This window comes from Botryllus schlosseri, chromosome 13 (genome assembly GCF_051294905.1).
Source record: "Botryllus schlosseri isolate E-star chromosome 13, Bs_hap1, whole genome shotgun sequence".
Lineage (NCBI taxonomy): Eukaryota > Metazoa > Chordata > Ascidiacea > Stolidobranchia > Styelidae > Botryllus > Botryllus schlosseri.
In genome coordinates, this window is record NC_137248.1 from 13105772 (window position 1) to 13130098 (window position 24327).

General features: G+C 40.2%; 1 protein-coding gene across 2 annotated transcripts; it reads left to right on the plus strand.

The window, feature by feature from the left end:
- Positions 1–1543: 1543 nt before the first annotated feature.
- On the plus strand, positions 1544–20175 carry LOC145454528 (T-box transcription factor TBX20-like). Of its 2 annotated transcripts, none has more exons than XM_080332514.1 (8): positions 1544–2521; positions 2629–2806; positions 3716–3852; positions 9664–9800; positions 14333–14491; positions 14931–15007; positions 15670–15773; positions 18025–20175. In XM_080332514.1, the coding sequence occupies exons 1-8, from the start codon at positions 2290–2292 to the stop codon at positions 18465–18467; spliced, it is 1467 nt and encodes a 488-aa protein (XP_080188640.1). In that variant the 5' UTR covers positions 1544–2289; the 3' UTR covers positions 18468–20175. The 2 variants fall into 2 exon arrangements, with proteins under 2 accessions (XP_080188640.1, XP_080188639.1); XM_080332513.1 differs by having other exon boundaries at positions 1549–2521; positions 2614–2806.
- The last annotated feature ends 4152 nt before the right edge of the window (positions 20176–24327 follow it).

Here is a 24327-nt window from a genome sequence, read left to right on the forward strand (position 1 = left end):
AGATCTGATTTTCACAACTTCTACTTCGTAATATTTTGTGATCTGCTTACTTACTTTTCGCTATTTTCAGTTTGTCAAGTAGAAGTAGTTTGATCCCCAATACGAAAGATAGCCTGAGGAATTTCAGGGCTGTCTTCATGTGGTATTCTACAGTCATTTAATATTCATAAAAGTCAAGTAAAGCCCAGTAATTTTGTTGCACTTCGCGCACAGTGGTTGTGGAGTGACAAATATGTTTTTACGAAAGTATTGGTGAATATAATTTTGGTATCGGATTGCTTGGTTCCGCTGACACCGCATTGTCGCCCATATTAAATATTACATCACAGTAAATATGGCCCACCATAACATTTGAAACTGCCGTTTCGCAATCTAGAAATTACCTATCATTTTGTGATCTAGCAGCCCATGATGTGTCCTGCTAAACTGGAAAATTCGGATTTTTTATAACGTTACACCTGTTTTAGCAGATCACCTTTGAAGCATGTTGAAGCATAAAAACAAGCGTAGTAATGCCTCTATTTTCCGAAAATAAAGCTACACTAAATATAACTTTTGCGATCCACAATATTTGTTATTAACGTATACTAATCGCGCAAAGTGTTGAAACCGTATCCGATACAACTTCTCCGTATTGCTCTTTGCCTAAATTTGGGCCATGCCATTATATTCTCTGAAACGGGGTCTTCTAGTAAACAAAGGGTTAGTATCGCATTTTCATATCAATATTATAATGTGAATCCCATGATGCGAAAGAACCCTTATTCTGTCGAAAATTGATACCTCCTGGGATGCATCAATACGAATCAAGCTGTCTGAACCTTCCGCATATCTCAATCTGCAGCTTTTGACAGTCCATGTGAACGAATTAGGACTGTTTCCAAAGCTATTACTTACTTGAGTAGATTTAAAGTCAGTAAATTATACTTCTACTCAAGTAGTTTTAGGTGACTTATGTAAGAAGTACTTCTACTCGTACTAGAGTAGATTTTTTCTACGCTACTTCTACTTCTACTTGAGTAGCTTTCTTGACTACTTTGACCACCTCTGCTCAACTCTGAAGAGGGGATATCAATGATAAAAGCAAGAAATCGAGTCACAATAAATCGCGTGAAGTTCTAAAGAAAATTTCAGGTCAAATAAATTTGCCGCAAAATATTTCACTTTATGGTCTACGAAGATCTGCACTCATGCGTCGGATCTGATATTTCACCCATCAACCTCCCAAATTTCACGTTCAGAATCAAAATTTGGTTGGCCCTGCAAGTTCACAATAAATTACCTGGGTAATTATTTGTTGACAATATACCTAATTACAAAATTACCTCGCGGTCAACGGGTTGGACGCCCCTGTCATATTTGACATAGAAAAGGTGCATACAACAGTTGTAGGCTTACGCAACGCAGCTCCAAGAGACATGACGGAACCTAGTACCCTACGTCACAGTCTTCTTCGGTGTTACTCTTTATTAGTCGGTTTGTCTTGCTCATTTCCTTTTTTCACCGGGCTTTTCGTGTCGCTGTAAGAACACCGGACACGGGGGACGATGAGCCCAGAATATCCAACGCCAGTGGGACTTGAACCCGGGCTTCCTACGTAGATAGAGCCGACGTCGACGTCAAATCTGAAAAAGTGACGTTTTTTGTGATAGTCAACACCGCAGAACTATAGGTAAAAAATCAGTAATTCAGGAGTCGAGTCGGAGTGACGATCTTTTTTACTTTTAATTTTTTTTTAAATTTTAATCAACACAAGATTTTCAGTAAATATTGCAAAATCAGTTGTTTTCCATTTCCTTTCCCGATTCCAAAATATGACAACCCTTCATAGACGTAAAATTTGGAAATTTCTCATTGGTCATATCACGATTCAACAGCACTAAGACATCATAGTGTTCATTCTTTAGGATTTTGCTATTGTGGCCTATCCATTACTTATGTTGGGCACAGTCGAAATGTTTATCGCAACCGAGTTGCCGATTGCAAACAAGTTTCTATAATATGCATCCAGCACACAAATAATATAGGCATACCTAAGGCATTCGTGTTATGCGCGTATTCAACACGCATGTCCTGTTTGCCCTAAATTGTGACATCCAAAACAAACTAAATGTATTGTCGCAACAGGGATATCAGCTTCTAGCGATAATATGTTAGGCCGCTACCTAGCGCTAGATGGCGTTTCACATCATCGCTGGATCGATTCGTAATCTTGTTACCAGCTGACGCTTTCAGTCGGGGCATGAGATCTGGAAAACAAAATGTCATTCTGGCTACTTCCGTTGGCATATGCTCTTGTGCGCTTGCTTCGGTATGGATTGCGATTTAGAATCTGACAAAACGAAGGATTCTAAGGGACCTACTTTTTCAAAACTTTCGTCACGGGCCAACGCCTTTCGTATTGAGGCAATTATCGCGAAATGCGAAGATGCACCAGCGAACGAGGACTCTACCACGGAACAAATCAAATGTGAAAATGACACGGATGAAAACGAACTTGCTGATTTTAGCAGCACGGAATGTGAGTAACACATGATCGCTAGATGCTATAATATATAACATTATTGAATACAATTCTATGTGAATATGCTTTATCAGTCGTATCGTCATTAGGTAAATATAACACAGGCATGGAAGGTCAGTCTGGAGACTCTACAGCAACACAGGGACTACCAGACGAGCTACCTCCATCCACATCCAACCGACACCCTTCGTTGAAAGACCTAAACTGCACTTTGGAGTCAAGAGAACTGTGGAGAAAATTTCACGATTTGGGAACAGAAATGATCATTACCAAAACGGGAAGGTAAATTCTGTTACCGTGATCATAGTTAGTGACCATAGTTAGTGCTCGGGCGTGTCTCTTGCTGAAACTGTGATTTCAAAGTCGTAATCGGACGTATCGAGTATATGCGGGATACTCATTTGGTGGACTTCGGTCCTAATGCGGACCTTTGAAGTGCTGGATCCGGACCCTGAACCTTTTCTGGTTTAGTATCCATTAATAGAATCATCGGACATGGCAGACACGTCACAGGTAATCACCACAACCACTAGTATTGCCAACCGAAAAAGGTCGGCGAGAATCTCCCGGATCTAAGATAATTTCAGTCTTTGGTATATGAACCTTTGCTAAAATTAGCTGAGTATCCTTTGATATATGCATTGTAACGTGGATTTGGCTATTTCGCTGGCGGCTGTGGTTGTTCCGGCAGAGTTTTCAACTTCCACGAACGGAAGAGCCACGGCTGATGAAGATCATCGCACTACAATATTTATATTCTACGAGCAGCAAAAATATTTCCATTCACTCCGGGGTCTCCTTAGCTTTTGGCGCCAAGGTCGCGTGATGTTTTCTGTTTTTAAGTCTTGTTTCTGAATGTAAAATATTGGAAAACTAAATCATGATATAGGCGCAATGACTACATATACGAGAACGTATATGTAATTTCACATGAAATCCCGCTTGATATTATAACGCTACTGGTGTCAGACGTAAGAGTATTTTCTTATCGTTCAGTAGTTCAGAAATTTATTGCTGCTGTTCGGTCGGCACACCGCCCTACGCCTATACATATATTTAATATACGTATGTCTAACCGTCACTTGTTTGAGATTATGTTTCCATGCACACTATCCAGTTTTATCATCCATAAAAATATTCACAAAAGTTCACAAATTAATCACCCACTAATTTAGTATATTGTGTCGTCAGACGGATGTTTCCGACTATACGAGTGTCATTTTCGCAAGGATCAAAGGATGCTAAGTATATCGTTGTCATGGATATCATCCCGGTTGATAACAAACGGTATCGGTACGCCTACCATAAATCATCTTGGTTGGTTGCAGGTAAGATCAGTTGCATGTATGATGTGTAGATTGTACATCTTGTTTACGTTATCGCAAATGCAATCTCCCTGATCTTGTATTATTGTTTTTGTATCGTATGACGTCAAGCGCGAATTTTCATCCGCAAACTCCCTGATTAAAAACAATAGGAAAGTGTATGCACTCATTTCACTGGTAGAGTCAGTGTTTTTCAGCCATCGGTAAAAAATTGCCCAAGAACGAACAACTTGCTTCATTCTTGACGAAACAGCTGTTCGGTTTTGTTGAATTGAGAAACTATAGTATATTTGTCGACGTCTACGTCGAGTTAACGAATAAGATGCCGACTGCGATCAATTTTATTACTAAAACGAATACCACAGCTTCTGTATGCATATCAAAGCAAGTCCAGATATCGCATTGAACAAAACCGAAGTGCATAAATTGCCGCCGTTTCCATTTTTATTGCGTCATACATAGTACCTACGTATCGTTTCGCGTATTCCGCGAGAATTTCGTAATGTATAAATGGGTTGCAACGTACGGCCCGCAGAGAAACATCCTGAAACCAATGCCGATATTGATGGTGTGCCGCGTGCTTTTTAATTTAGAAATTTTCTTCCGTCCAAAGATAGCCATTGCTGTGTATAGTTGGATATAGAGTTTTCTTGTTACATATCGAAATTACCGTTGCGTATATTTGATGAGATGTAGGGTCTCGCAACTACACCAGAAAATCAGTGTTTTTAAAATGCCAATTTATAAAAACCAAAAGTAATTTCAAATGTTGTATCATTATGCCATGATTCTGTTAACACTTTCGGAAATCCATGTAGTATGAGCCAACAGATAATTTGCACTCGATATAGTCGACGTATACGATATGGAATGGATTAAACCCACGAAATTGTCGTCGTTTTAACAGTTATAGCACGTGTATTGTATAAGTATAAGTATAGATCATTGGTACGGAATAGGTGTTCTAATTTTGATGACCGCTTACGACGTGGTTAGAAGCCTTTCTCGTCAAATGAGCCATATTTACCCTTTATTGTCAAATTGGTTACTGTCATTCCACTGACCAAAAAACAGCAGCAATAAAAAACATGTTTTAAACAAACGCCATGTGTTAAAAGTGTTTGTTTTAAATTGAACTTTGAAGTTGCAGCCCTATTGGTGCTACTTCTTTATTCATACTTGAACTGCTTGTCAAAACGGGTGCACTGTGACTGTATGTATACTAGGGTTATGACTAGAAAAAAAATTCAAAATTTTGTGTGTCCTGTAGTCACAAATGATGAGCTTTTGTGTCCTGATTTCAAAACTCACAAAAGTTAAGACTGTTTGAACAAAAACCTCCCGCACAAAAATTTTCCAGTTTTCACTGTATGGAGGATAGGCTTTCTTTTGTAGATACAGACTATATAATTTATTTATCGACTGATTTGAATTTAACTGACCCAATTCCAATTGCGGTGATTTAAAATAGTATTTTGGTACATTTTGATCGCCCAGATTGAATTATTCCTATCGTGTTCTTGTTTACAGTCAATATTAAATAATTAATAAATAATTATTAATTCCGATTTTAAATGTAGACTGTATATATCGTATAATTTCAATTTGTCTGGCACAAATCAAACTGGGTGTTCGAAAAGGCGAAAGTAGAACAACTCTAGGTATTTTCAGCGGTCTAGAAAACCGCTTAGAAGAATATGATGTACAGGAAAATTTGAAAATCTCATATATCATATGTGACACCGTAGCATCTGTTGATACTGGACGGCAGAATGGCGTTGTTTCGAAACTGCGAAATGTAATGATGAGCATGGGTTTTCATATCGCTTGCCAACATCATATTATCGATTCTTAAAGCACATATTAGGGTTCTTCGATCCAACGTCTTCAAGAAATCCAACTCTCAGCTACAAATTTGGAGATGATGTGGTAAAACACTACGAAAACTAGGTGCAATCCACCAAGCACGAATTTCAGATGAAAATATTAGAAAACCGAGGATGTAGGGATGATTTTAAGTTTATCTATGGCATGTGCAGAACATGCCGTTCTTTCAAAGAAAATAGTATAGATTACCACTGATCAAATGGCATAAGCTTCCATCTCTACGCAATGCGAGAGGGTGCTCAAGGGTTGCGTTGCGTACTTCCACTTCCCCAGATAGAGAATAACTCTGGAGATGCTTATTTATCGCAAATGCGTGTCAGGAAGACTGGTATTCTAACCAGATGTTTAAGGATGGAATATACTAGAGCCCGACCGATTATCGGTTCGTCGATAATATCGAGACGATATCACACTTTGAAAGAATTATCGGTATCGGCCATTGGAGTTGAAAAATTAACGGCAATTTGCGTATGACGTCACAACATGGCGTAAGGAAGCCAGAAAACTATAATCTTTGATCGCTAGACTGAGAATATTGATATATTTCATATAGCTTACACTTTACAGGTGTCCAGATGCAGCCTTTCTAGTTCATTTCATGTTCAAGTGTAACAATGGCTGTAAAGATGTTCAAATAAATGCCCTCTGAAGATTTGAAAATGTGCTTATGTATACATCCAACTTCTTTTGAATATCGGCTGAATGTACTGGGGTTATCGGCTAAGGTGTGAGATATTGGTTTTATCGGTATCGACCCAAAAATCCAATATCGGTCGGGCTCTAGAATATACCAAAGATCATTTGCTGCTATCTTTGTGGTCGAATGTCCTGCAGCGATACAGTGCCCCAAAACCCCATTGGAAGTCGGATATGTCCGTCGTAGATGTCCCTGGCACTAACATAATAACAGAAAGGGAGGTCAAATTGATGAATGAACTTTACAATAAGTGTAAAAGAACATATATTTGAAGATTAAATTTGTAGCAAAGAATATCTTTGAATTTTAAATTTTTTCCATATTTGGACCAGTGTCGAAAATTGATGTTAGTTTGTGCGGGACATTTTTTTCGATTTGAACAAAATGATTATGATTTTATTAATTTATACCAAAATGTTCATCAATTCCTGCTACATGCATTTTTTTTTTTTTTTAGTCATAACCCTAATGTATACGTACAATGTACATTGTACATAGCACATGGCAGAAAGTGTTTCGCGGCACATAATGGGTTGAAAATACAGCACAGGGAGAACCTCCCTTGTACTCCAAAGCGTGTCTTAGTAAAGGGAGAGTAGTGTATCGTTATTCGCTACACCACATAATATCGACTGGATGTGTTCTAACGCTTAGTCCGACCTTTTTGTATACATCTGCATGCATTTTTCGCTACGGGATACAATCGTTGAGTAAATATCTTGCTATATGTAGAGAGAGTCTTTTATCCGTCAACCGGGAAATGCACAATAGGCCAGTCGGTTCACACTTGTGCGAATGAAAAATCCGGATGAATGCGAATGAAAATCGTGAATAATTGTTAATTTTTCAGACGTGGAATAATTCAAATAAACTTAATAGGAAATTCAAGGGTAGTGTAACTTTTGTAGCTGAGATGCAATTGTAAAAACTTATTTAACTTACGACGCACCACTAATCGTAGCTTTCACAAACCGGAATGACATAATATTTTCGCACTATAATTATTACGCAACCAAAAGCCTGGTTTGGAAGCTGTTATGGTGGCAGACATCAGTATATCAGCCCGACTGAGCCTGTGACAGGCTGAAAAATGAAGTCAAATGTACTTTCTGCTAAACAACTATCATATTTTCGTAATAACTATTCTATTAGCGTGGGGCACGAGGATAGTAGTAAACACAATTAGCACAGACTCACATTTGCAAGTTACTGTAACGCATATTTTTACACTTTCAAGGGTTATTAAAGAATGGACCGCAAAGGGTAAAATTTTGGGTCGACACGGTGCCAGAGCTATCTGTTAATATGTATGTAATATTTGTTGAATTTATTGCAAAAAATCCTGCGATAGGTTTTACGTATACAAGGTCACTATGTTGGGTATACTGTAGCCAATAAGCGAGACACGCAGACAATATGGCTTTATCACGAGAATTCATGATAAGATTTGTCCGACTGGTTATTCATGAAAACATGATCGAAGACCGTTGGGTTGAACTAGTGTAGGGGTGAGCAGCGAGCGAGTTCAGGCCTTTGAGACTCATTCATTTCGAGGCCAACCCAACCACTTCTTCATCGGTGCACATGAAGACGTTAAGTTTTGGCCAACAAACCGCTGATAAAATGCGGTGCCAAAAACATAAGCGGCGACAAAACCTTGGCCAAAAATGACCGATGCTGGATGGCCAAACCTTTCGATACCGATATGTCGGCACGGAATAGTCCCGTTCTTGCGATCCGAGTAGACAGTAGTTGTAGTAGTACACTGCGACACTCAGAGGAATTTCATTCACCCGAGTTTGAAATCACGTGCGTCAGACATGTTTTGTAGAGCTGTTTTGGGTAGAATTGTGGTTTGCGCGTTCTGTATATCATAGGCCTACGTGTCCGTGAAATCGTAGCATAATAATGTAATATTAAAAATTAATGCCTTTTCATGGGTGAGGCTCGGGTCGCGAGATGCCACAAAAACTCAGCTGTCAAAAACGGTTTCTACCAGCAAGCATTTTTCACTCGCGAAAAATACGTTGTATTTTGGATAGGAGTGCAGAACAGATTTTAGAACCTGGCCATTCAAGCACTAGTAGATGTTCTTGTACAAAACTCAACAGCTTGTTTGGCAGGGAAAGGTTTTAGTGAAATATAAGTTGAAATCAGAACGAGCGTAAAAAGTTGCATTTTTAATGAGACACTTCATCTTCTTTTTGTATAACAATTTTCGGTTAGTTTGTGTGAATAAAATTTATTTTACAATGAAAAGTGCGAATGGAGCTCAAAAAGTGGATTCTGCCATTCCAACTATTCCGAAATTCCTATAGAGTAGGTTAGAATGTGTGAATATCCGAATACTGATAATGCTGCTTGTTTGTAATATAATTGTTGAGCCTAATCACCAAGCGAAAACGCACCGAGGTGAACCTTCACAGCGTAAACAAATCATATTGCACATTGCGATAAAGGTACTTAAATGGCTTCCGTTTCGCGAGAACGAGCGTGATGTCCCGTCTGGTTCCGACTTCCAAGTGGAGTCACATAGGCTTACCATATTTTGGAAATCTAAAAAGAGGACACTTTTTCATAAATTTCCAACTTTCAAAATCGGAGTAGAATTCTCAAAAACCGGTTAATTTTTCCCACTTTGTGACTGGTTAACTAAAAAAAAAAAAAGGTCATCTCTTCCGCTCAGAACTCAAAATACCGTTTTTCTCCCCACATTGCCAGGTGGATGACTAAAAAAAAAAAAAAAAAAAAAAAAAAAGGTCATCTTTTCCGCTCAGATCTCAAAATAACGTTTTTTACTCCACATCGCCAGATGGATGACTAAAAAAAAAAAAAGGTCATCTTTTCGCTCAGAGCTAAAATCACCGTTTTTCACCCGTCGGAGCTTCACGTCTGTGCTAATATGTGGCATATCACTCGCAATTTGCTCTAAATCTGCTCTAAATCCTAAAAAAGATGACAAAATCTCAAAAAAGAGGACAAAAGGGCGTCCTCCGAGGACACTTTCAAAAAAGTCAAAAAAGAGGACAAATCCTCTTAAAAGAGGACGTGACGTATGGTAAGCCTAAGTCACACCTTTATAACAATGTATCAAAGTCGCAAACTCGCGGAGCTATACTGTGACGCAAAAATGATGATCAAGTATCGTATATGTACCGATAGGCTATACCTAGCTGTTACTACAAATCCTCGTATTGCATTTCCATACATTCTCATTCTGTTACCGACAGGTAAAGCTGATCCGCCAGTGCCGTATCGGTTGTATTTTCACAACGAAATTCCGGTGTGCGAATCGCAGCTTTCCAAGCAGCTGTGCTCGTTCGAGAAGCTCAAGCTCACGAATAACTCGCTCGATCAAAATGGCCACGTGAGTAACGCATCGCTTATAATCGGTCTGCGGAGTGAAGAAGATTTAAAAACTTGAACGGCCCTAAATTGTAAAGAATCGTTCCGTAACTGTTGTCGTGAATATGAATAGCGCCTAAATTTCCTAAATAAAGTAAGGAAAGACACATTTACAGTTTTGCGTATAATAATAATCAAGCATGTAGTAAGCTGAAGGTGTCTTGAACTATATACAAATAGCCTCTATATCAGTGGTTCTCAACCCGGGGTCCGCGAAGCCTCTAAATTTAGAAAATAGTGGATAACCCGAATCGTATTTTTTAAATTAGGAATATCACGAGGCAGTTTCGCTTCCTTGCTATAGTAAAACTCCAGAACTCACATCAACAGAATGACCGTCACAGATGAAATATCCTACTGTGCAGACACATTTTAATTGCTGAATGACCAATAGCCTACCGATGCATATATTTTGCTGATTAGAGATATTTTGTTGGGGATGGTGGAAAAAAGAAAAATTTTGTTTAGTAAGGTCAACTTCGAAATGTTTACAAAGATCCATTTTATCCTGTGATATTCGTAACCACTTTCCGTAATAACTTCAAGATGAGCTGCCTGATAGAAATGCCCAGGCTTGACGTATGATGTTCATTAAAAGAACTGTTGGTCAATTTTAGTGCCACATTTGTTGCGATCATACCCAAATGTGTCGTCGGAATCGTTACGTGTTATTATTACATTTGCCACCGTGGAAATAGATTTTCGGCACTCGCTAATATCAAATCGAAGGCGTGGAATTCCAAGACACGACCACATATTCCAAGAAATGCATTTGCGAAATTCACTAGCTAAATTTGAACTAAACCTTAGGGGGGGGGGGTTGCGGGGTCCGTGACGGTCCAAAAGGGGTCCGCGAAGACAAAAAGTTTGAGAACCACTGCTATATATATTGTCTCTACTTCAAGTAAGATATCTACTTTGCTGCGCCATGAGTGAGCCGCAACTTCCTAGGCCCTGTTTATGTATATCAGGGATGTATTGTACAATTGTGCAATGTGCATGTGCGATTGTGCACTGTGCATGCTGCGACCTGCAAATATAATTGTGTGGTCATGAAAGGAATGTCAATTTTGAAGGGTTTGAAGCTCACCAAATCGGATTATATTTTGTTTGCTTGTAGTCTAATAAGTTTGAGCAGCACTCAAGACAATACAAAATACTCTAAAATTGCAGCATAATATTCCGTGATTAGCATGGTATTAATATTAATAATAATTATAATTTTTATATGTAATTAGATGTCAAACTTTAGTGGGAAGGTCCATCATAGCTGTTACAAAATTACGATGGGCCTACTAAGACTATGTGCGGTTCGCGGTTTCACAGCGTTACTTGTATCTGGCACGCATAAGAAAAAGGTTGCGCGTCCTGAATTGTATAAGTCACTTATAATTATAGCGATCGGTCGTATTGATTACCTCTGAGAAAGCTTTACACAAATACTCAAGAACATTACTGATCACTAGAGCAAGGTTTTGTTGCAGGTTAATCCGCGGAATGTTGCATTTATTTTTGACAAAAGTTGCCCTAAAAGACCACATTTTGCTCGGTTGACTAAAAAAAAAAGGTCAACTTTCCGGCTCAGCTCCCGAAATACCCGTAAGAGCGTTACTTCAGTGCTGATTTACGGATTTCAGTCGAATTTGGCTGTGTATTTCACCAAAATCAAAAATACTTTCATGAAAAATCGAAAAAGCTGCAAAATATTGCAAAAAGTTGCATGAAAATAAATGGACAAAAGTTGCAAAAAGTTGCAGTATAAGATTCCTTTAAACAGCTTAAAACAGCATTCTACATATCTTACAAAACTGGCAAAAACTTGCCCTACTGATCACAAATAAGCAGCCCATGTTATTTTTGGCATATGCTAAAAATACCAAAAATAGCTTATTTTTGGCATTTTTCAGATTTTATTTTTGACAACTTTGGCATCGCCAGGAATGCATATTTGTATATTCGAATTAACGATGTAAAACGCTGTATAGTGTAATCTATCATATCAAACGAAAGTCGCGAAACGTGCAGTATCCAATTTGTGTCATCAAACAGCGGCAGCAAAAACCGAATTGACAACGGTGTTGGAAAGTCAATTCACCTAATACAAATCCGACCGACTGCTTCTGCAATATCTAATGCGAATAGTGATTCGATATGCATGCATAATTACCTGCATTCACACAGATCACAATACCACTTATGCTAGCAATTCAAAATCGTTGCTGATACGTTTGAATCACAGCCCTTCACTCGCTAACCAATGGTTGGAAATCACGAGTGGCTTTAATATTCAATATAATATGAAAAAATATACAACGGGCAAACCAAAAATACAACAAAGTACTGAATGTTTGCAGGCCTGTGTATGGTAGGCATTGATGGGGGTTACTTCTTGGAGACTTGAGGCATTTTGCACTTGGTAAATGTGTATGTACAATTGTTCATTGATGAAACTATATCCCCATTGTCTAGGGTTACCATATTTTGGAGTCGGGAAAGTTTGTTTACCGAAATTGAAAACAACTGATTTTGAAATATTTACTGGAAATCTTGTTGTGTTGACTGAAATAAGGTCATCACTTTGACTCGACTCGCGAGGATATAAAGGATCGCCCTTGCATAATGCAACTCTCTGTTGTCAAATGACATGGTTCCATAGTTGTGCATAATACTATACTCATAAGTTATGCTATAATACTATACTGGTGTAGTCAGAGTCAAGGTTCAGTGACATTTTCCATTCAATAGGGAATAAAATTTAGGGCTTTTGGCAGGCGACAATTAATTCCATCTAAGTCACGTGGAAATTTTGAAACATGCCCACTTGGGAGTTGAAATAAACCTGCAATGGAATCGAGTCGGCCTTTACAGAACCCATTGTACAGCACCTTCCTTGCATATTTTATTCGTGTCACTCGCTCTATATTCGATCGTTTATTTCGAAGTTTTATCAGTTCAAAATACCACAAGATCGCGACAGAATTCAAGGGGTAGAAGGGATGGTGCGAACCCCTGAAAGGTTCTGGTTCTTGTGAATGTGAACCGTTTTGAAAGGTTCTGTGTGAACGCGATCGTGAACCTATCACGTCACGTGATGTCATATTGCTAATTACAACCCCACATTTCCGTAACGTAATATATTTATGTTGTTGATATGATAACTAGCTACGACTCAGGAGGTCATATTACGCCAAGATGCTGAAGTACATGCCCAATGCTATAATAATTCCACAAAATTTAAGTCTTCCGTCGCTTTGCCAACAAATTTCGAAGAGGACTCGGCTAGACCGGACAGATGTAGGTCTATTTTTAAGACTGAAACGCTGATTTCTATACTCGCGCCATATTATATCTCAAAAACAAGTTATACGATAGCTAACATCCTAATCGGACGGATTTGTTTTTTTATGATACGATAAGTATATCAAATCAATATCAAGAATCAGAAACAGAAAGATGAATATGCCAAGCAAACTTCACGTTCACGCCATCCCCATGCAGTAGGAAGGTGACGAAACTTCTTTAAGTAGTCTTTTAAATCAATCAGACACCCACCTAGCTGTACCACCGAACCGAGTTATCAAAGTTGAAGGAAATTAATTTGCTGTGCAGCTGATCGTAACTCGGAAAGATGAAGCTAATTTCAAATTTATTCAACACCAGCTTGCTGCTTATCCTCACGTTGCAGAAGAATCGAGGGTGGTGACAGCAGCGTTCGCATAGATTAAATGATCAACAAGGCGACAGATTCCACTTTATAGCTGATCAATCATGCAACAGATGACAAATGGAGCGCTTTGCTTTTAAGTAATTCAGGTTTGTTATCGCGATAAGCGCGGGTCTTGCTGTCATCGGGAATTTTGATAGCGATGGTACCTTGTTGGAATTGCCAATGCGTATCGGATTGACGTTCGCTGTAAGAATGACAAACGACGCACTCCTGACGATGGATTATTGCGCACTTGAACGCGATATCGTCCCGTCGAAACAATCTTCGGCGTAATTCTCTGGACAGTTTATCAAAATTCAACCTGACTGTAGTTTGGTGTTTTACTATTCCTTTAAAGGGAGGAATCCCACAATGTTATAACAGATTTCTTCTCATAAACAAATCGGACCAATGCGTGAAAAAAAATATTTAAATAATAGTTTATTACACTATGATATGATGCGACATCATCTGGAATTCATATCGCTATCCATCCAAGCTGTTATGCGTATGCTCATGCTCACTGACCAGACAGTGGAGTAGAAAAGTCTTGAAAAACTATTATGAGTGAATATTATAAGTATAACGCGTTGCGTTAATCGTAGATCGAAATGGCCATGGCCACCATATGGAACACCATGACACCATAACAACAGCATGCGCGTATGGTCCCGCTGTTTATTACCAAATTCATCTTGACATTGTCATCTCAATCGCACGCCGAACGTTGTTCAACTTAACGTCTTTACGATATAACTGCTCTCATGGTCGCAAATAATTTCCTGCAGGTCGTGTTGAATTCAATGCACAAATATCAACCGCGAATCCACGTGATTCGGGCAGACAGAGCCAGCCTCGGCATGGAACGCTTGCAAGAAGATGACTATAAAACCTTCGTCTTCCCGGAGACACAATTTACAGCAGTAACGGCCTATCAAAATCAATTGGTATGTATTGTAGATGCATTGCATATCACAATAGTCATGTATTTATAGCCCTAGTATACCCGAGTAAACGACCTAGCCATAATTACATGTTGAAACTACATGACGGGAGGCTTTGACGGGAGCATATGTGATCGAATATGAATTTCAAGCGTCATCTCGACTTATGTAAATTAAAAATGCGAGTGGTTTCATGAATAAATACTTTTTTTATTTTTACATCATCCAATCTTGCCATTGGTCATTTACTGGAAGTATACTCATAGTACAAGCATAATAATAAGGCATGCGGGATGGAAGAAAATCCTCCAATTGACATCTATATAGGTCCGCCAATACATATAGTCAGCTTGGTGTGTTCGTGCCACTATTGTGAGGAGCACGGGGACATCTAATCAGATTGGCAAGTTTGCACTGAATAAATCGCCAACGTTTTCTTCAGATTACTCGCCTGAAAATCGATAGCAATCCCTTCGCTAAAGGTTTTCGCGATTCTTCGAGACTAAATGAATACGGGAGGTGAGTGCTTTTCATTTTGCTGTGTTGTGTTTAAATCGTTAATGTAAAGTAGACATTTTGTATAGCTGACCGCACGGGACTTCGTAACGTTAAGGACTTTATATGTGGATATTTTCCCCTGCGATTATCCTATCTAGGAGTTATATCATGGTGACAATTTGAATATTTGAAGGGCGCCGCGACCCAATATGTAACTTGAGAGAGTATCGCGATGTGCTTTCACGGAGGATAATTAACGGGAAATAGATGGACCTCCCGATAATTCGCTTTGCATCGGGATTTTCGTTCAGGTCCGAGCTTCGCTGAGCTGTTAGCGTGTGAGATTCGATTAAGAATGATCGTCAACACGAAAAATCTTTGCCCGAAGTCAATGTATATGTCTCGCGTTGATCCGATTATTCAGCAACTAATTCGCAGAAAGTCATCGTCCGCTGAGCGTGTAGCGATTTCAGTCCTAGGAGAAAAAACTAATTCTATTATCCTGCCGCACTAAAAGGACAGATCATTGCTTTCCGCTTAGTAATTCTTACTCTATTATTCAATATGCGAGAAGGTGTCATTGCTTGCGAGTGGCTTCTCATTGCACAAATCCGATTAGACCTAAGTCCCTTTTACTGTAAAGGTGTGTTGTGAAGAAATTGAGGGCTGTTCTATATTCGTAGAGATTCCGTGGAGACTTTTCTCAGCGAAGATAGAATTCTTCAACCCCGTACTGCCGCCGCTATGGAGTTGCTGCTGGATAGAAGAGTATCTAACATGCAAGGATGTGAGCATTTATTTTCACGTGAAGTATATTTTATCCATAGAAAAATATGTATAACGTATATATTGCGTGGTAGCTTCATCAATGCAGTAGATCGCCCTGCGCGGCAGTTACGAAATGACTGAAGATTTGATTTCGCTTGTCAGCTATGATTTGAAGATATGATCCTTTGCCCGGTTTAGGGCTCAACTCTTTAGGGATAGTCCGGTTGACACCATGATGGATCTTGAAACCATCTTTCAAATTGCGTCAGTGTAAATACAAAAGCGAATATGGTTCCTGTGAATGCACACAAGTGTTGTGTCTAACGAGCAATCATCGTCATGATCTGCTTTATTAGTATCAGATTGTGCATTTTTGTCACAGACAGATGAAAATACCTGTTGAACTCATTCGTGGTTCCTGCTTATTTCGTATTAGAATAACCGTAAGCTAGCTTGGTGTTGAAAAATACATATAACATAACACCCCCGGGGGAAGAGGAGCCCAGATAAACCTCCGACGGGAATCGAACCCGATCCGTCAGGTTGGTGGGCCACTACACTATCTCCCCCGCTATATATATATATTAGGGAAGGTGTAAACGTGAGGTTCACGTTCGCGTTCTGTGTGTGAACCTCGGAAATTTAGCGGTTCACGTTCACAAACGAACCTTGGTAGGTTCTGCACTGTGAACCTTTTTCATATATTACAATTTTCACTTCATTATATAAAATCTTTGGTTGAAATTTAGTACATTTCAACTCTGTTCCACTCTATGCATGGCGCTGGCAGCATAAAAATCAACACGAAACGAGCATGCGCCTTGAATATTTCAAAAATTTTACTTGCTTTGGTACAAATGTTTGCTCGAAATATCCAGCTTAACTTTTGTGAATAGTTAGTGGCTCTCTGCTGTGACCTTGACCCGCAATCACACCACATCTAGAGCGAAATACACAACATATAGGTAGTCAGCGAATAATGCTTATTCAATTAATCAATGAAATTGATATCGTTGTCTGATGTAAAAAATCTAGCAGGCGTACGGGGTCAATCTTGATTTCATATGTTTATTGTATCATAAAAACAAAATCCGTGCGATTGGGGTGTTAGCTACTGCTCTGTGTAATATTGGTAGCAAGTAGAGACCCGTTTTGCACTCTGCTCAATGTCATCGTAGCAATACTCAGATGCCGAATACATTTTCCTGTCTGGCCGTAGGCGTATATTTCCTTGCAAGTCCTCGTCGAAGTTGTTGGCAGAGCGACGGAAGATATTGATTTTATGGGATTATTATATCATTTGATTGCCCCAGTTGATACATTTGGCGACGTTTAAAACGTGAATATGTACATCAGCATTGTGACATTACGTGGCCCAAGTCGTCTCTAGGTATCGTGCACATTAATATAGAGCAGTGGTTCCCAAGCTGGGGGGCGCGCTCCGCTGATGGAGGGGAGTGAAAGCATCTGAAGGGGGGCGCGAAGAAACGGTCAATTGGAGAAAATTTTCGCGCTCTGCGCGATTTACCGCCAATTCAAGCGCGTTTCTCTACATATAGATCTAATTTCATATTTTTGAATTCTCTCATCAACAGTCATAAATAACCTTCCATGCCATCAAACAATCTGTTGGGGTTGCTAGCATCCCGGTTGAATTTTGTGATATGACGATAAGGGGGCGCGAAATTCTTCACTTAAAGGGGGGCGTGTCTAAAAAAAGGTTGAGAACCACTGATATAGAGAGTATCATTTCACTTATATTTGGGGTTGGAACGGAACTAGCGATATGACGTCACGTGACGTCATGAAGTTCACGTTCGCGTTCACACAAAACCTTTCGGAAAGGTTCGTGGTCACACGAACCTGAACCTTTTAAAGGTTCACACCATCCCTAAATAGCCGAAAGAAGTATATGCCTAGCATTAAATTCAAATGAAGTTCCTATATTGTAGCCGATCAAGCACGCATCGGCTTTATACCTCCTATCGTCAGACTTGTTCGTAGACTTGGCAAACCTTGTCCTGTCGCTTCGTATAACAGACAGGAAACCCAAATTTGATATCCACTGATGGCCTGATAGCTGAAGGCCGAACGATGTTAGAATAGGTTCAGCAGCGCCATCGTGCGTATTGTTCGATAAGAGCGTGAGAATTACGAAATAAACATCATATTTTGACCCATACTTGCATTGCACGCAATACACACAACAGGCACATGCCTTGTGTATTTTCAATCGTATTTCATTCTAAATCACACCCGTGTGATTTCAGTGACTGCGTCAAGAAGCGAATATTCTTTTCCGCCATCCACCATGGCTGGAAACCCGATTGCCACAAGTTCGTCAGCATCTCAACAGTATCTGCGTTATTGCCAGCATTATCAGATGCGAATCAAAGCTGAACCGCATCTACAGTCGGCGTATTCCTCAGTTCAAATGCCTCTATTTTCTCCAGAAAACTCTGGTTTGCTAGGATTCAGAGGGTTGTCGCGAATCGGCGCTAACAACCTTGCCTTGCACAAGTTTCTACCTAGCGCTCACTTTCACAGCGTAGCCAATCGTACTTCGGCGAATAACGCAAGATTAGCGGCTATTTTCGGTGGTGTGCGATATAATCCGTTTTCCGCGCTACATAACGCTGCTAGAATACGGCAATTGTACCCTCGTTGGGACTCCGATGCCTTAGCAAAGTCAGCAGGTGTCTCGTCCGACTAGACTAGATCATAGGTAGCCTACCATTCGCTACATTGGAATATGTTGAATGTCGTTGTCAGAGTTTTGCCTCCGGAATAATTTTACGCCGCAGTGATCAGCTAACCTAAAACAATTGTACTAGATTCGTATATATACGAAGTTGCTTATTATCAGTATTTCTACAAACCGTCCTATATTAGAAGAAACTCACTGTACACATGCAATATCTTATATTTGTACAGACCTGTTAGTTACATATATACGATGGCCGATCACTGATCAGTTATCACTATGGCGTTTCATCTCGAGTCATTGCACATTTTGACTAGAGTCAAGTGAAGTCAATCGATTTTTGGAGGTGCCTCGAGTCAAGTCGAGTCAAGTCAAGTCAAGTCACGAGTTAAAGTCACAGTGAAAGTCACAATTCAAGTCAAGTTGTCTTTTCGAAGTATGAGGTAGGAATAAGTCACTGCATTCGCGATAGATTTTAAATCGTGGATCGAATATAGAATTTTATAGACATACAAAAAGGCGTTGTATAGCTCACGCATGCGTAGAACTGCTAAACTACGCAAGTAACTGTAAGTCCATCTAAAATTATCAGCCAAAATAGATAATAGAATACGAAACCTCAGATAGTTGAAACGAGGTGATATGATGCACTACCCAATTACACATCCATGGGATTCAATTTAAGCTTGCGCCAAAGGTTGACGACTTACCAGCAATGTTCCCTCTAAGCTGCGCACGTGCGCAAATGCGCAGTGCTGACACGGTCTCTGCGCACAGAAAATCTAAGTTGCTCACAAAAAATCCTGAGTGATGACTTTTTTTAGTCGTTACCCACTGTTCTCCAAGGGTTTGCGCAGTGAGTTGATGAGTGTGCACAGACTCGTCACAAATTAGAGGGAACATAGCTTGCCAGTAAAATAAACTGTATTCGAATTCACTTTAAATCATACAAGAGGTTTGGTTAAGTTGAACACCGAGCACCAATGACCAGTCCATAGAACTGAGATGGATACTTTGCTATTATATTGCTTTCCTATACCAATTAACGACAACGTACGCTGTAACCTTCAACACTTCGTTTGTGGTCAATTTATTTGTGATATATCAGATATAACAATGGAGGTTCACTAATACGCGAAATCATTGAATGAATGAAATTAGTCGCTCTCACAGGTCACACCAGCATATCAAGAACAATCCGAACATATGAAAGATACGGCTATTTTTATGGAGACAAATTACTTGATGACTTGAAATTGACTCGTACATTTTGCTCCTAGTCAGGAGTCAATCTGCATTTTCGAAACGCCGAGTCAAGTCAAAAATCAAGTTATTTTTGCAAAGGGCTTCGAGTCAAGTCATACGAAAAAGGTGACCCGAGTCCGACTCGAGTCAGCCCAACACTGACGTCTAGTCAACATATCGGTGCATGGACCGAAGCCGGACGGATATCTGGTCGGATTTTTTTACTTTTGGTCGGAGTCGTATCGGAGCCGGATTCGTATCTTTTGATACTAGTCCATCCTCAAGATTACCGGACCACGACTGACCTATCGATCTCGCCTACCATGACATGCCACCAATGTTCCCTCTAATTTTTCACGAGTCTGCGCAAACTCGTCAACTTACTGCGCAGGCCCATGAACAACAATGCGCAACCAGGCCCCCGTAAGGTGATAAACCGAACTAATGGGGGGCTTTGCCCCCCAGACCCCCCTTGGCGCCTACGTTTTTTCCGCAACTTTTCATCTACATTGGGTGTCCCTTTAGTGGGTGTACAGCCTAGACGCGCGACGCGCGAAACTTTTATATAATTCATGATTGAATCGGTCAATATGATCGGGAATTGCATATATATTGCTATTCATATTTATCCTCTCTCTGCTCACGTAATCAGATTTACCGGTAGAGCTGATCGAGTGAAGTGTGTTCCAAAAGGTAGGACCCCTAAATATAATCAAACATCTTCGGTCGTACCCGTTGGTATAATGACTTCTGTATATGATGCTATTTTGTGTCCTCCTATCTGCTGTGTCAGAAGATATTGGAATCCCCCAAACGTACTAAACTAAGACGTACACGGTTTCAATTGTCATTTCTTGTTTGAAAAAGTTGCGTAAATTTCCAAAAAAATACTCAATGATTCATGTTTATTCACGAAATAATTTTGGCTCCCCTTTGAGATCGGGTCCCCCAATTGGGGTGTTTAGGGTAACCCAAACGTGCGTGTATCCATTCGAGTCACATGATTCATTGATAGAATCGAAGTACAGCATTTACATTTAGTTTTATTGCATGACACCAGATAATCACATTATGAGTGAAGAAGGGAAACTACGCTCTAAATATTAAGTGGTCTCGACTTGAAGTTAAGCCATTGAGGGCATTTATTTTCAGAAAGCCACCGCGTTTAAATATTTTCGGGATAGGCACCATAACACACGTGCGACTCTGTGGTGTCGCAAAGGGTTAAGAAGCATTCACGGGCAATGGCGATAAACCTCGACATCATGGATATCGCACGTGTGCTTTGGTGCATATTTTAAGGGGTATTTGGCTTCAGTTCGAGTGCGGTGGCTTTCCTAAGAAAATGTATGCTATTCTTTCCCATATTTTGCTTCTAGACATATTTTGCAGAGCAGACCTTTCTCGCTCGAAAAAGAAAAATTCTCAACTAATTTTACAATTTTTCTTCCGTTGTCACATGCTCCGACAACCATTTCATGTTAAACAAATCGCACTTATTTGTTAATTTGGCTTGCATATTATCCTATCCCACCATACGTGATCAGAATCGCCTGATGGAGGTGATGACTTCGAAAATTCACGGTATGTAATTGTACAGTAAATCTTACGCAATGTTCATGCCACGCGGAAAAGACTATTCGTTAGTTTCTCGCAGATTAACTTTGAGCTAGCCCATTGTTATTTATAACTTTGTTAAACCATGTTATGTCACCATTCGTAGAAAAGATTGCGCTATTGAAATGAAATCAGTATCGCTCACGCGTTCGAGACCATACTAAAAGAAAATCTCGTTTGTGAGGCGCACGTGATTGCAGATTCTCAATTCTTCACGGAGCGCAATATCTACCTTTGCGGGCAGCACTTGTGCCTCGGCTTCAGACTTCAGCAATAACACTATTTTCCCCTGGCGATGTTCGCTATAATTTTTCTGCGCGCCTGCGCGGTCCCTTGGACAGCAGTGCGCAACGACTGAAAAAAAATCATCACTTCGGATTTTTGTGCGCAGCCTAGATTTTCTGTGCGCAGAGACCGTTTCAGCACTGCGCATTTGCGCACGTGCGCAGCTTAGAGGGAACATTGCATGCCACCACATTTTTGTCGGTTTGCTTTTTTCTATACTATCTTCTTTACTTTTCATTCAGTGTGCATGCCTCCTCTTTACATCGCCTAGGCCAAGGCGGGTGTCCGCTTTCATAGACTACTCCAAGTCGCTTCGACACCTTTCTATCTTTCATTGTATCGCATTTTTGTGGTGTATTGAACTGATAAAATTGCTAATAAACCAATGACGGTGATGATGATGTGATCAAAATCGCTATCGAGGCTATAGTAGAGCATGACCGTGGTAACTACGAACCACAAGACAGTAAAGTCACCAATACAAACCTGTGTTCAATACAAACTTGTGAGTTGTTATTGCCATGATTCTTCTGTTTCATTATTCAATATATAACCTCCACCTGTAAGCTACTGTATATGATAGGGTTACCATACGTCCTTTTTTAAGAGGATTTGTCCTCTTTTTGACTTTTTTGAAAGTGTCCTCGGAGGACGCCCTTTTGTCCTCTTTCTTGAGATTTTGTCCTCTTTTTTGAAATATTAGGTCAGATTTAGAGCAAATTGCGAGTGATATGCCGTAAATTAGCACAGAAGTGACGCTCCGGCGGTTATTTCAGAGTGAAAAACGGTGATTTTAGCTCCGGGCGGAAAAATGACCTTTTTTTTAGTCATCCACCTAGCAATGCGGAGAGAAAAACGGTATTTTGAGCTCTGAGCGGAATAGATGACCTTTTTTTTTTTAGTCAACCGATCACAAAGTGGGAAAAATTCACCGGTTTTTGAGAATTCTTCTCCGGTTTTGCAAGTCTCAAATTTCTGAAAAAGTGTCCTCTTTTTAGATTTCCAAAATATGGTAAGCCTAGTATATGGTCTACTGATTTTATCGGTACTCGTAAATTATTATGATCGGAGTTTGTCGGATTGGATCTCGGTCATTTCAAGAATCCGGCCTAGGAGTCGGATCGTAGTCGGGCCAGAGAACTTGTCGATCCGCCACGCACTACTGGCCAGAGTGGGGGTTTTCCACGCGGCGTCCGCGGTCACGAGGTCGTCCGTACGGAAGAGATGAGTTGTTGTTTGTGGTATTTATGGCGTTTGTCGACTACTATGGTCGTTTACACCAGACTAATGTGGCGGGATAGCGTTAGTGGTATAATCCACAGCTGCAACACCAATGGATTGTGGGTTCGAGTCCGGCCGAGGTCGACTCCAGAATTCCTCTAGCTACATGTTGGAGGTTTATCTAGGCTCCTCCTCGCCATCTCATCCGTGTAAGCGGTGTCTAACTAAAGCCTAGAGGTGAGCCGTACCACAAGTCGGCAGTAACGGAATCAAAAATAGGAAATATCAGTCTGCTGGAAATGATAACCATTGTAGTCGACAAACCCCATGAATACCACAAACAAACAAGGCTAAGTTTCTTCATTTTTATTCCGCAGATGCCGACTTGTAGTACGGCCCATTTCTAGGCTTTTATAAGACACCGCTTACACGTATGATCTGGCGTGAAGGAGCCTATAGATAAATTCCCAAACATTTAGGTAGGAATTCTGCAGTCGACCTCAGTCAGACTCGAATCCACAACCCATTGGTGTCGCAGCTGTGGATTATACCACTACGCTATCTCGCCAGATGAGTCGCTCTTAGTGACAGTAGCCAATATTCAGATGTAAGCTTCTCAGGTCAAAGTGGAGAAGGGATCCATGTGAACAGCAGTTGAACATGGGTCACTCGATCCAAATTAACACATGAACTCAGTTTTCGGTCGGTGGGCGTTGCTCGTCTTCCCCCTGCGAATTACGAAAGGAAATCTGGTTGATATCCCCGATCCTTGACGCGGAGATTTGCGCTTTGGCGTCCAGTTTGGCAACGCAACTGAACCCGAAGACGCTGACGTGCGTCCGGGGAAGGTAAGTAGCGGAAACACTGCCTAGTGCTCTAAATGTAAAAGCTAATTCAAACGAGTACGGGTAAACGGTGAGAGTAACTGGTAGCCCTTCGCATTGATCATTACCCACGAAGTAGCTCTTGGTTTCAAAAAGGCTTCTGACCCCTGAGCTAGCGTGGAGATCGTATGAGTGTTTAATCAGGTCATAAAAGCCATCATTTCTGGGGCTATGTCAGGATATTTCTAGGTCAGCTATCACGTTTTCAAAATGAATTGGTGAGTTTTCTAAAGGGAACTGTCTTGTTATTTCAGAAATATTCCATATTTTAACCATGGATATTACCGGAGATATCACCCGAGAAATGTCGCAAAATCACCCTACAATCAGAAACGTAGCAAAACCGTCTATATCAGTTCAGTGCAAATCAACCGAAAATTATTATACGAAAAAAAATGACGATACTTAACGAAATTTTGTTCAGATGTGCAGTGAGTATAGGCTACCGGTTTAGGCCATCAAGTGTTATCTCTTTTCCCTCGGTTTGATTTCGACTATAGTGCACTAAAACCCTTTTCTGTCAGATAATTTGTTGAGTTTTGTACAAGAAATTCGAGTGCTTGGATGACCAGGTCTTTATAAGAACCATCCAACAATCATAGCGTATTTTCCGCGAG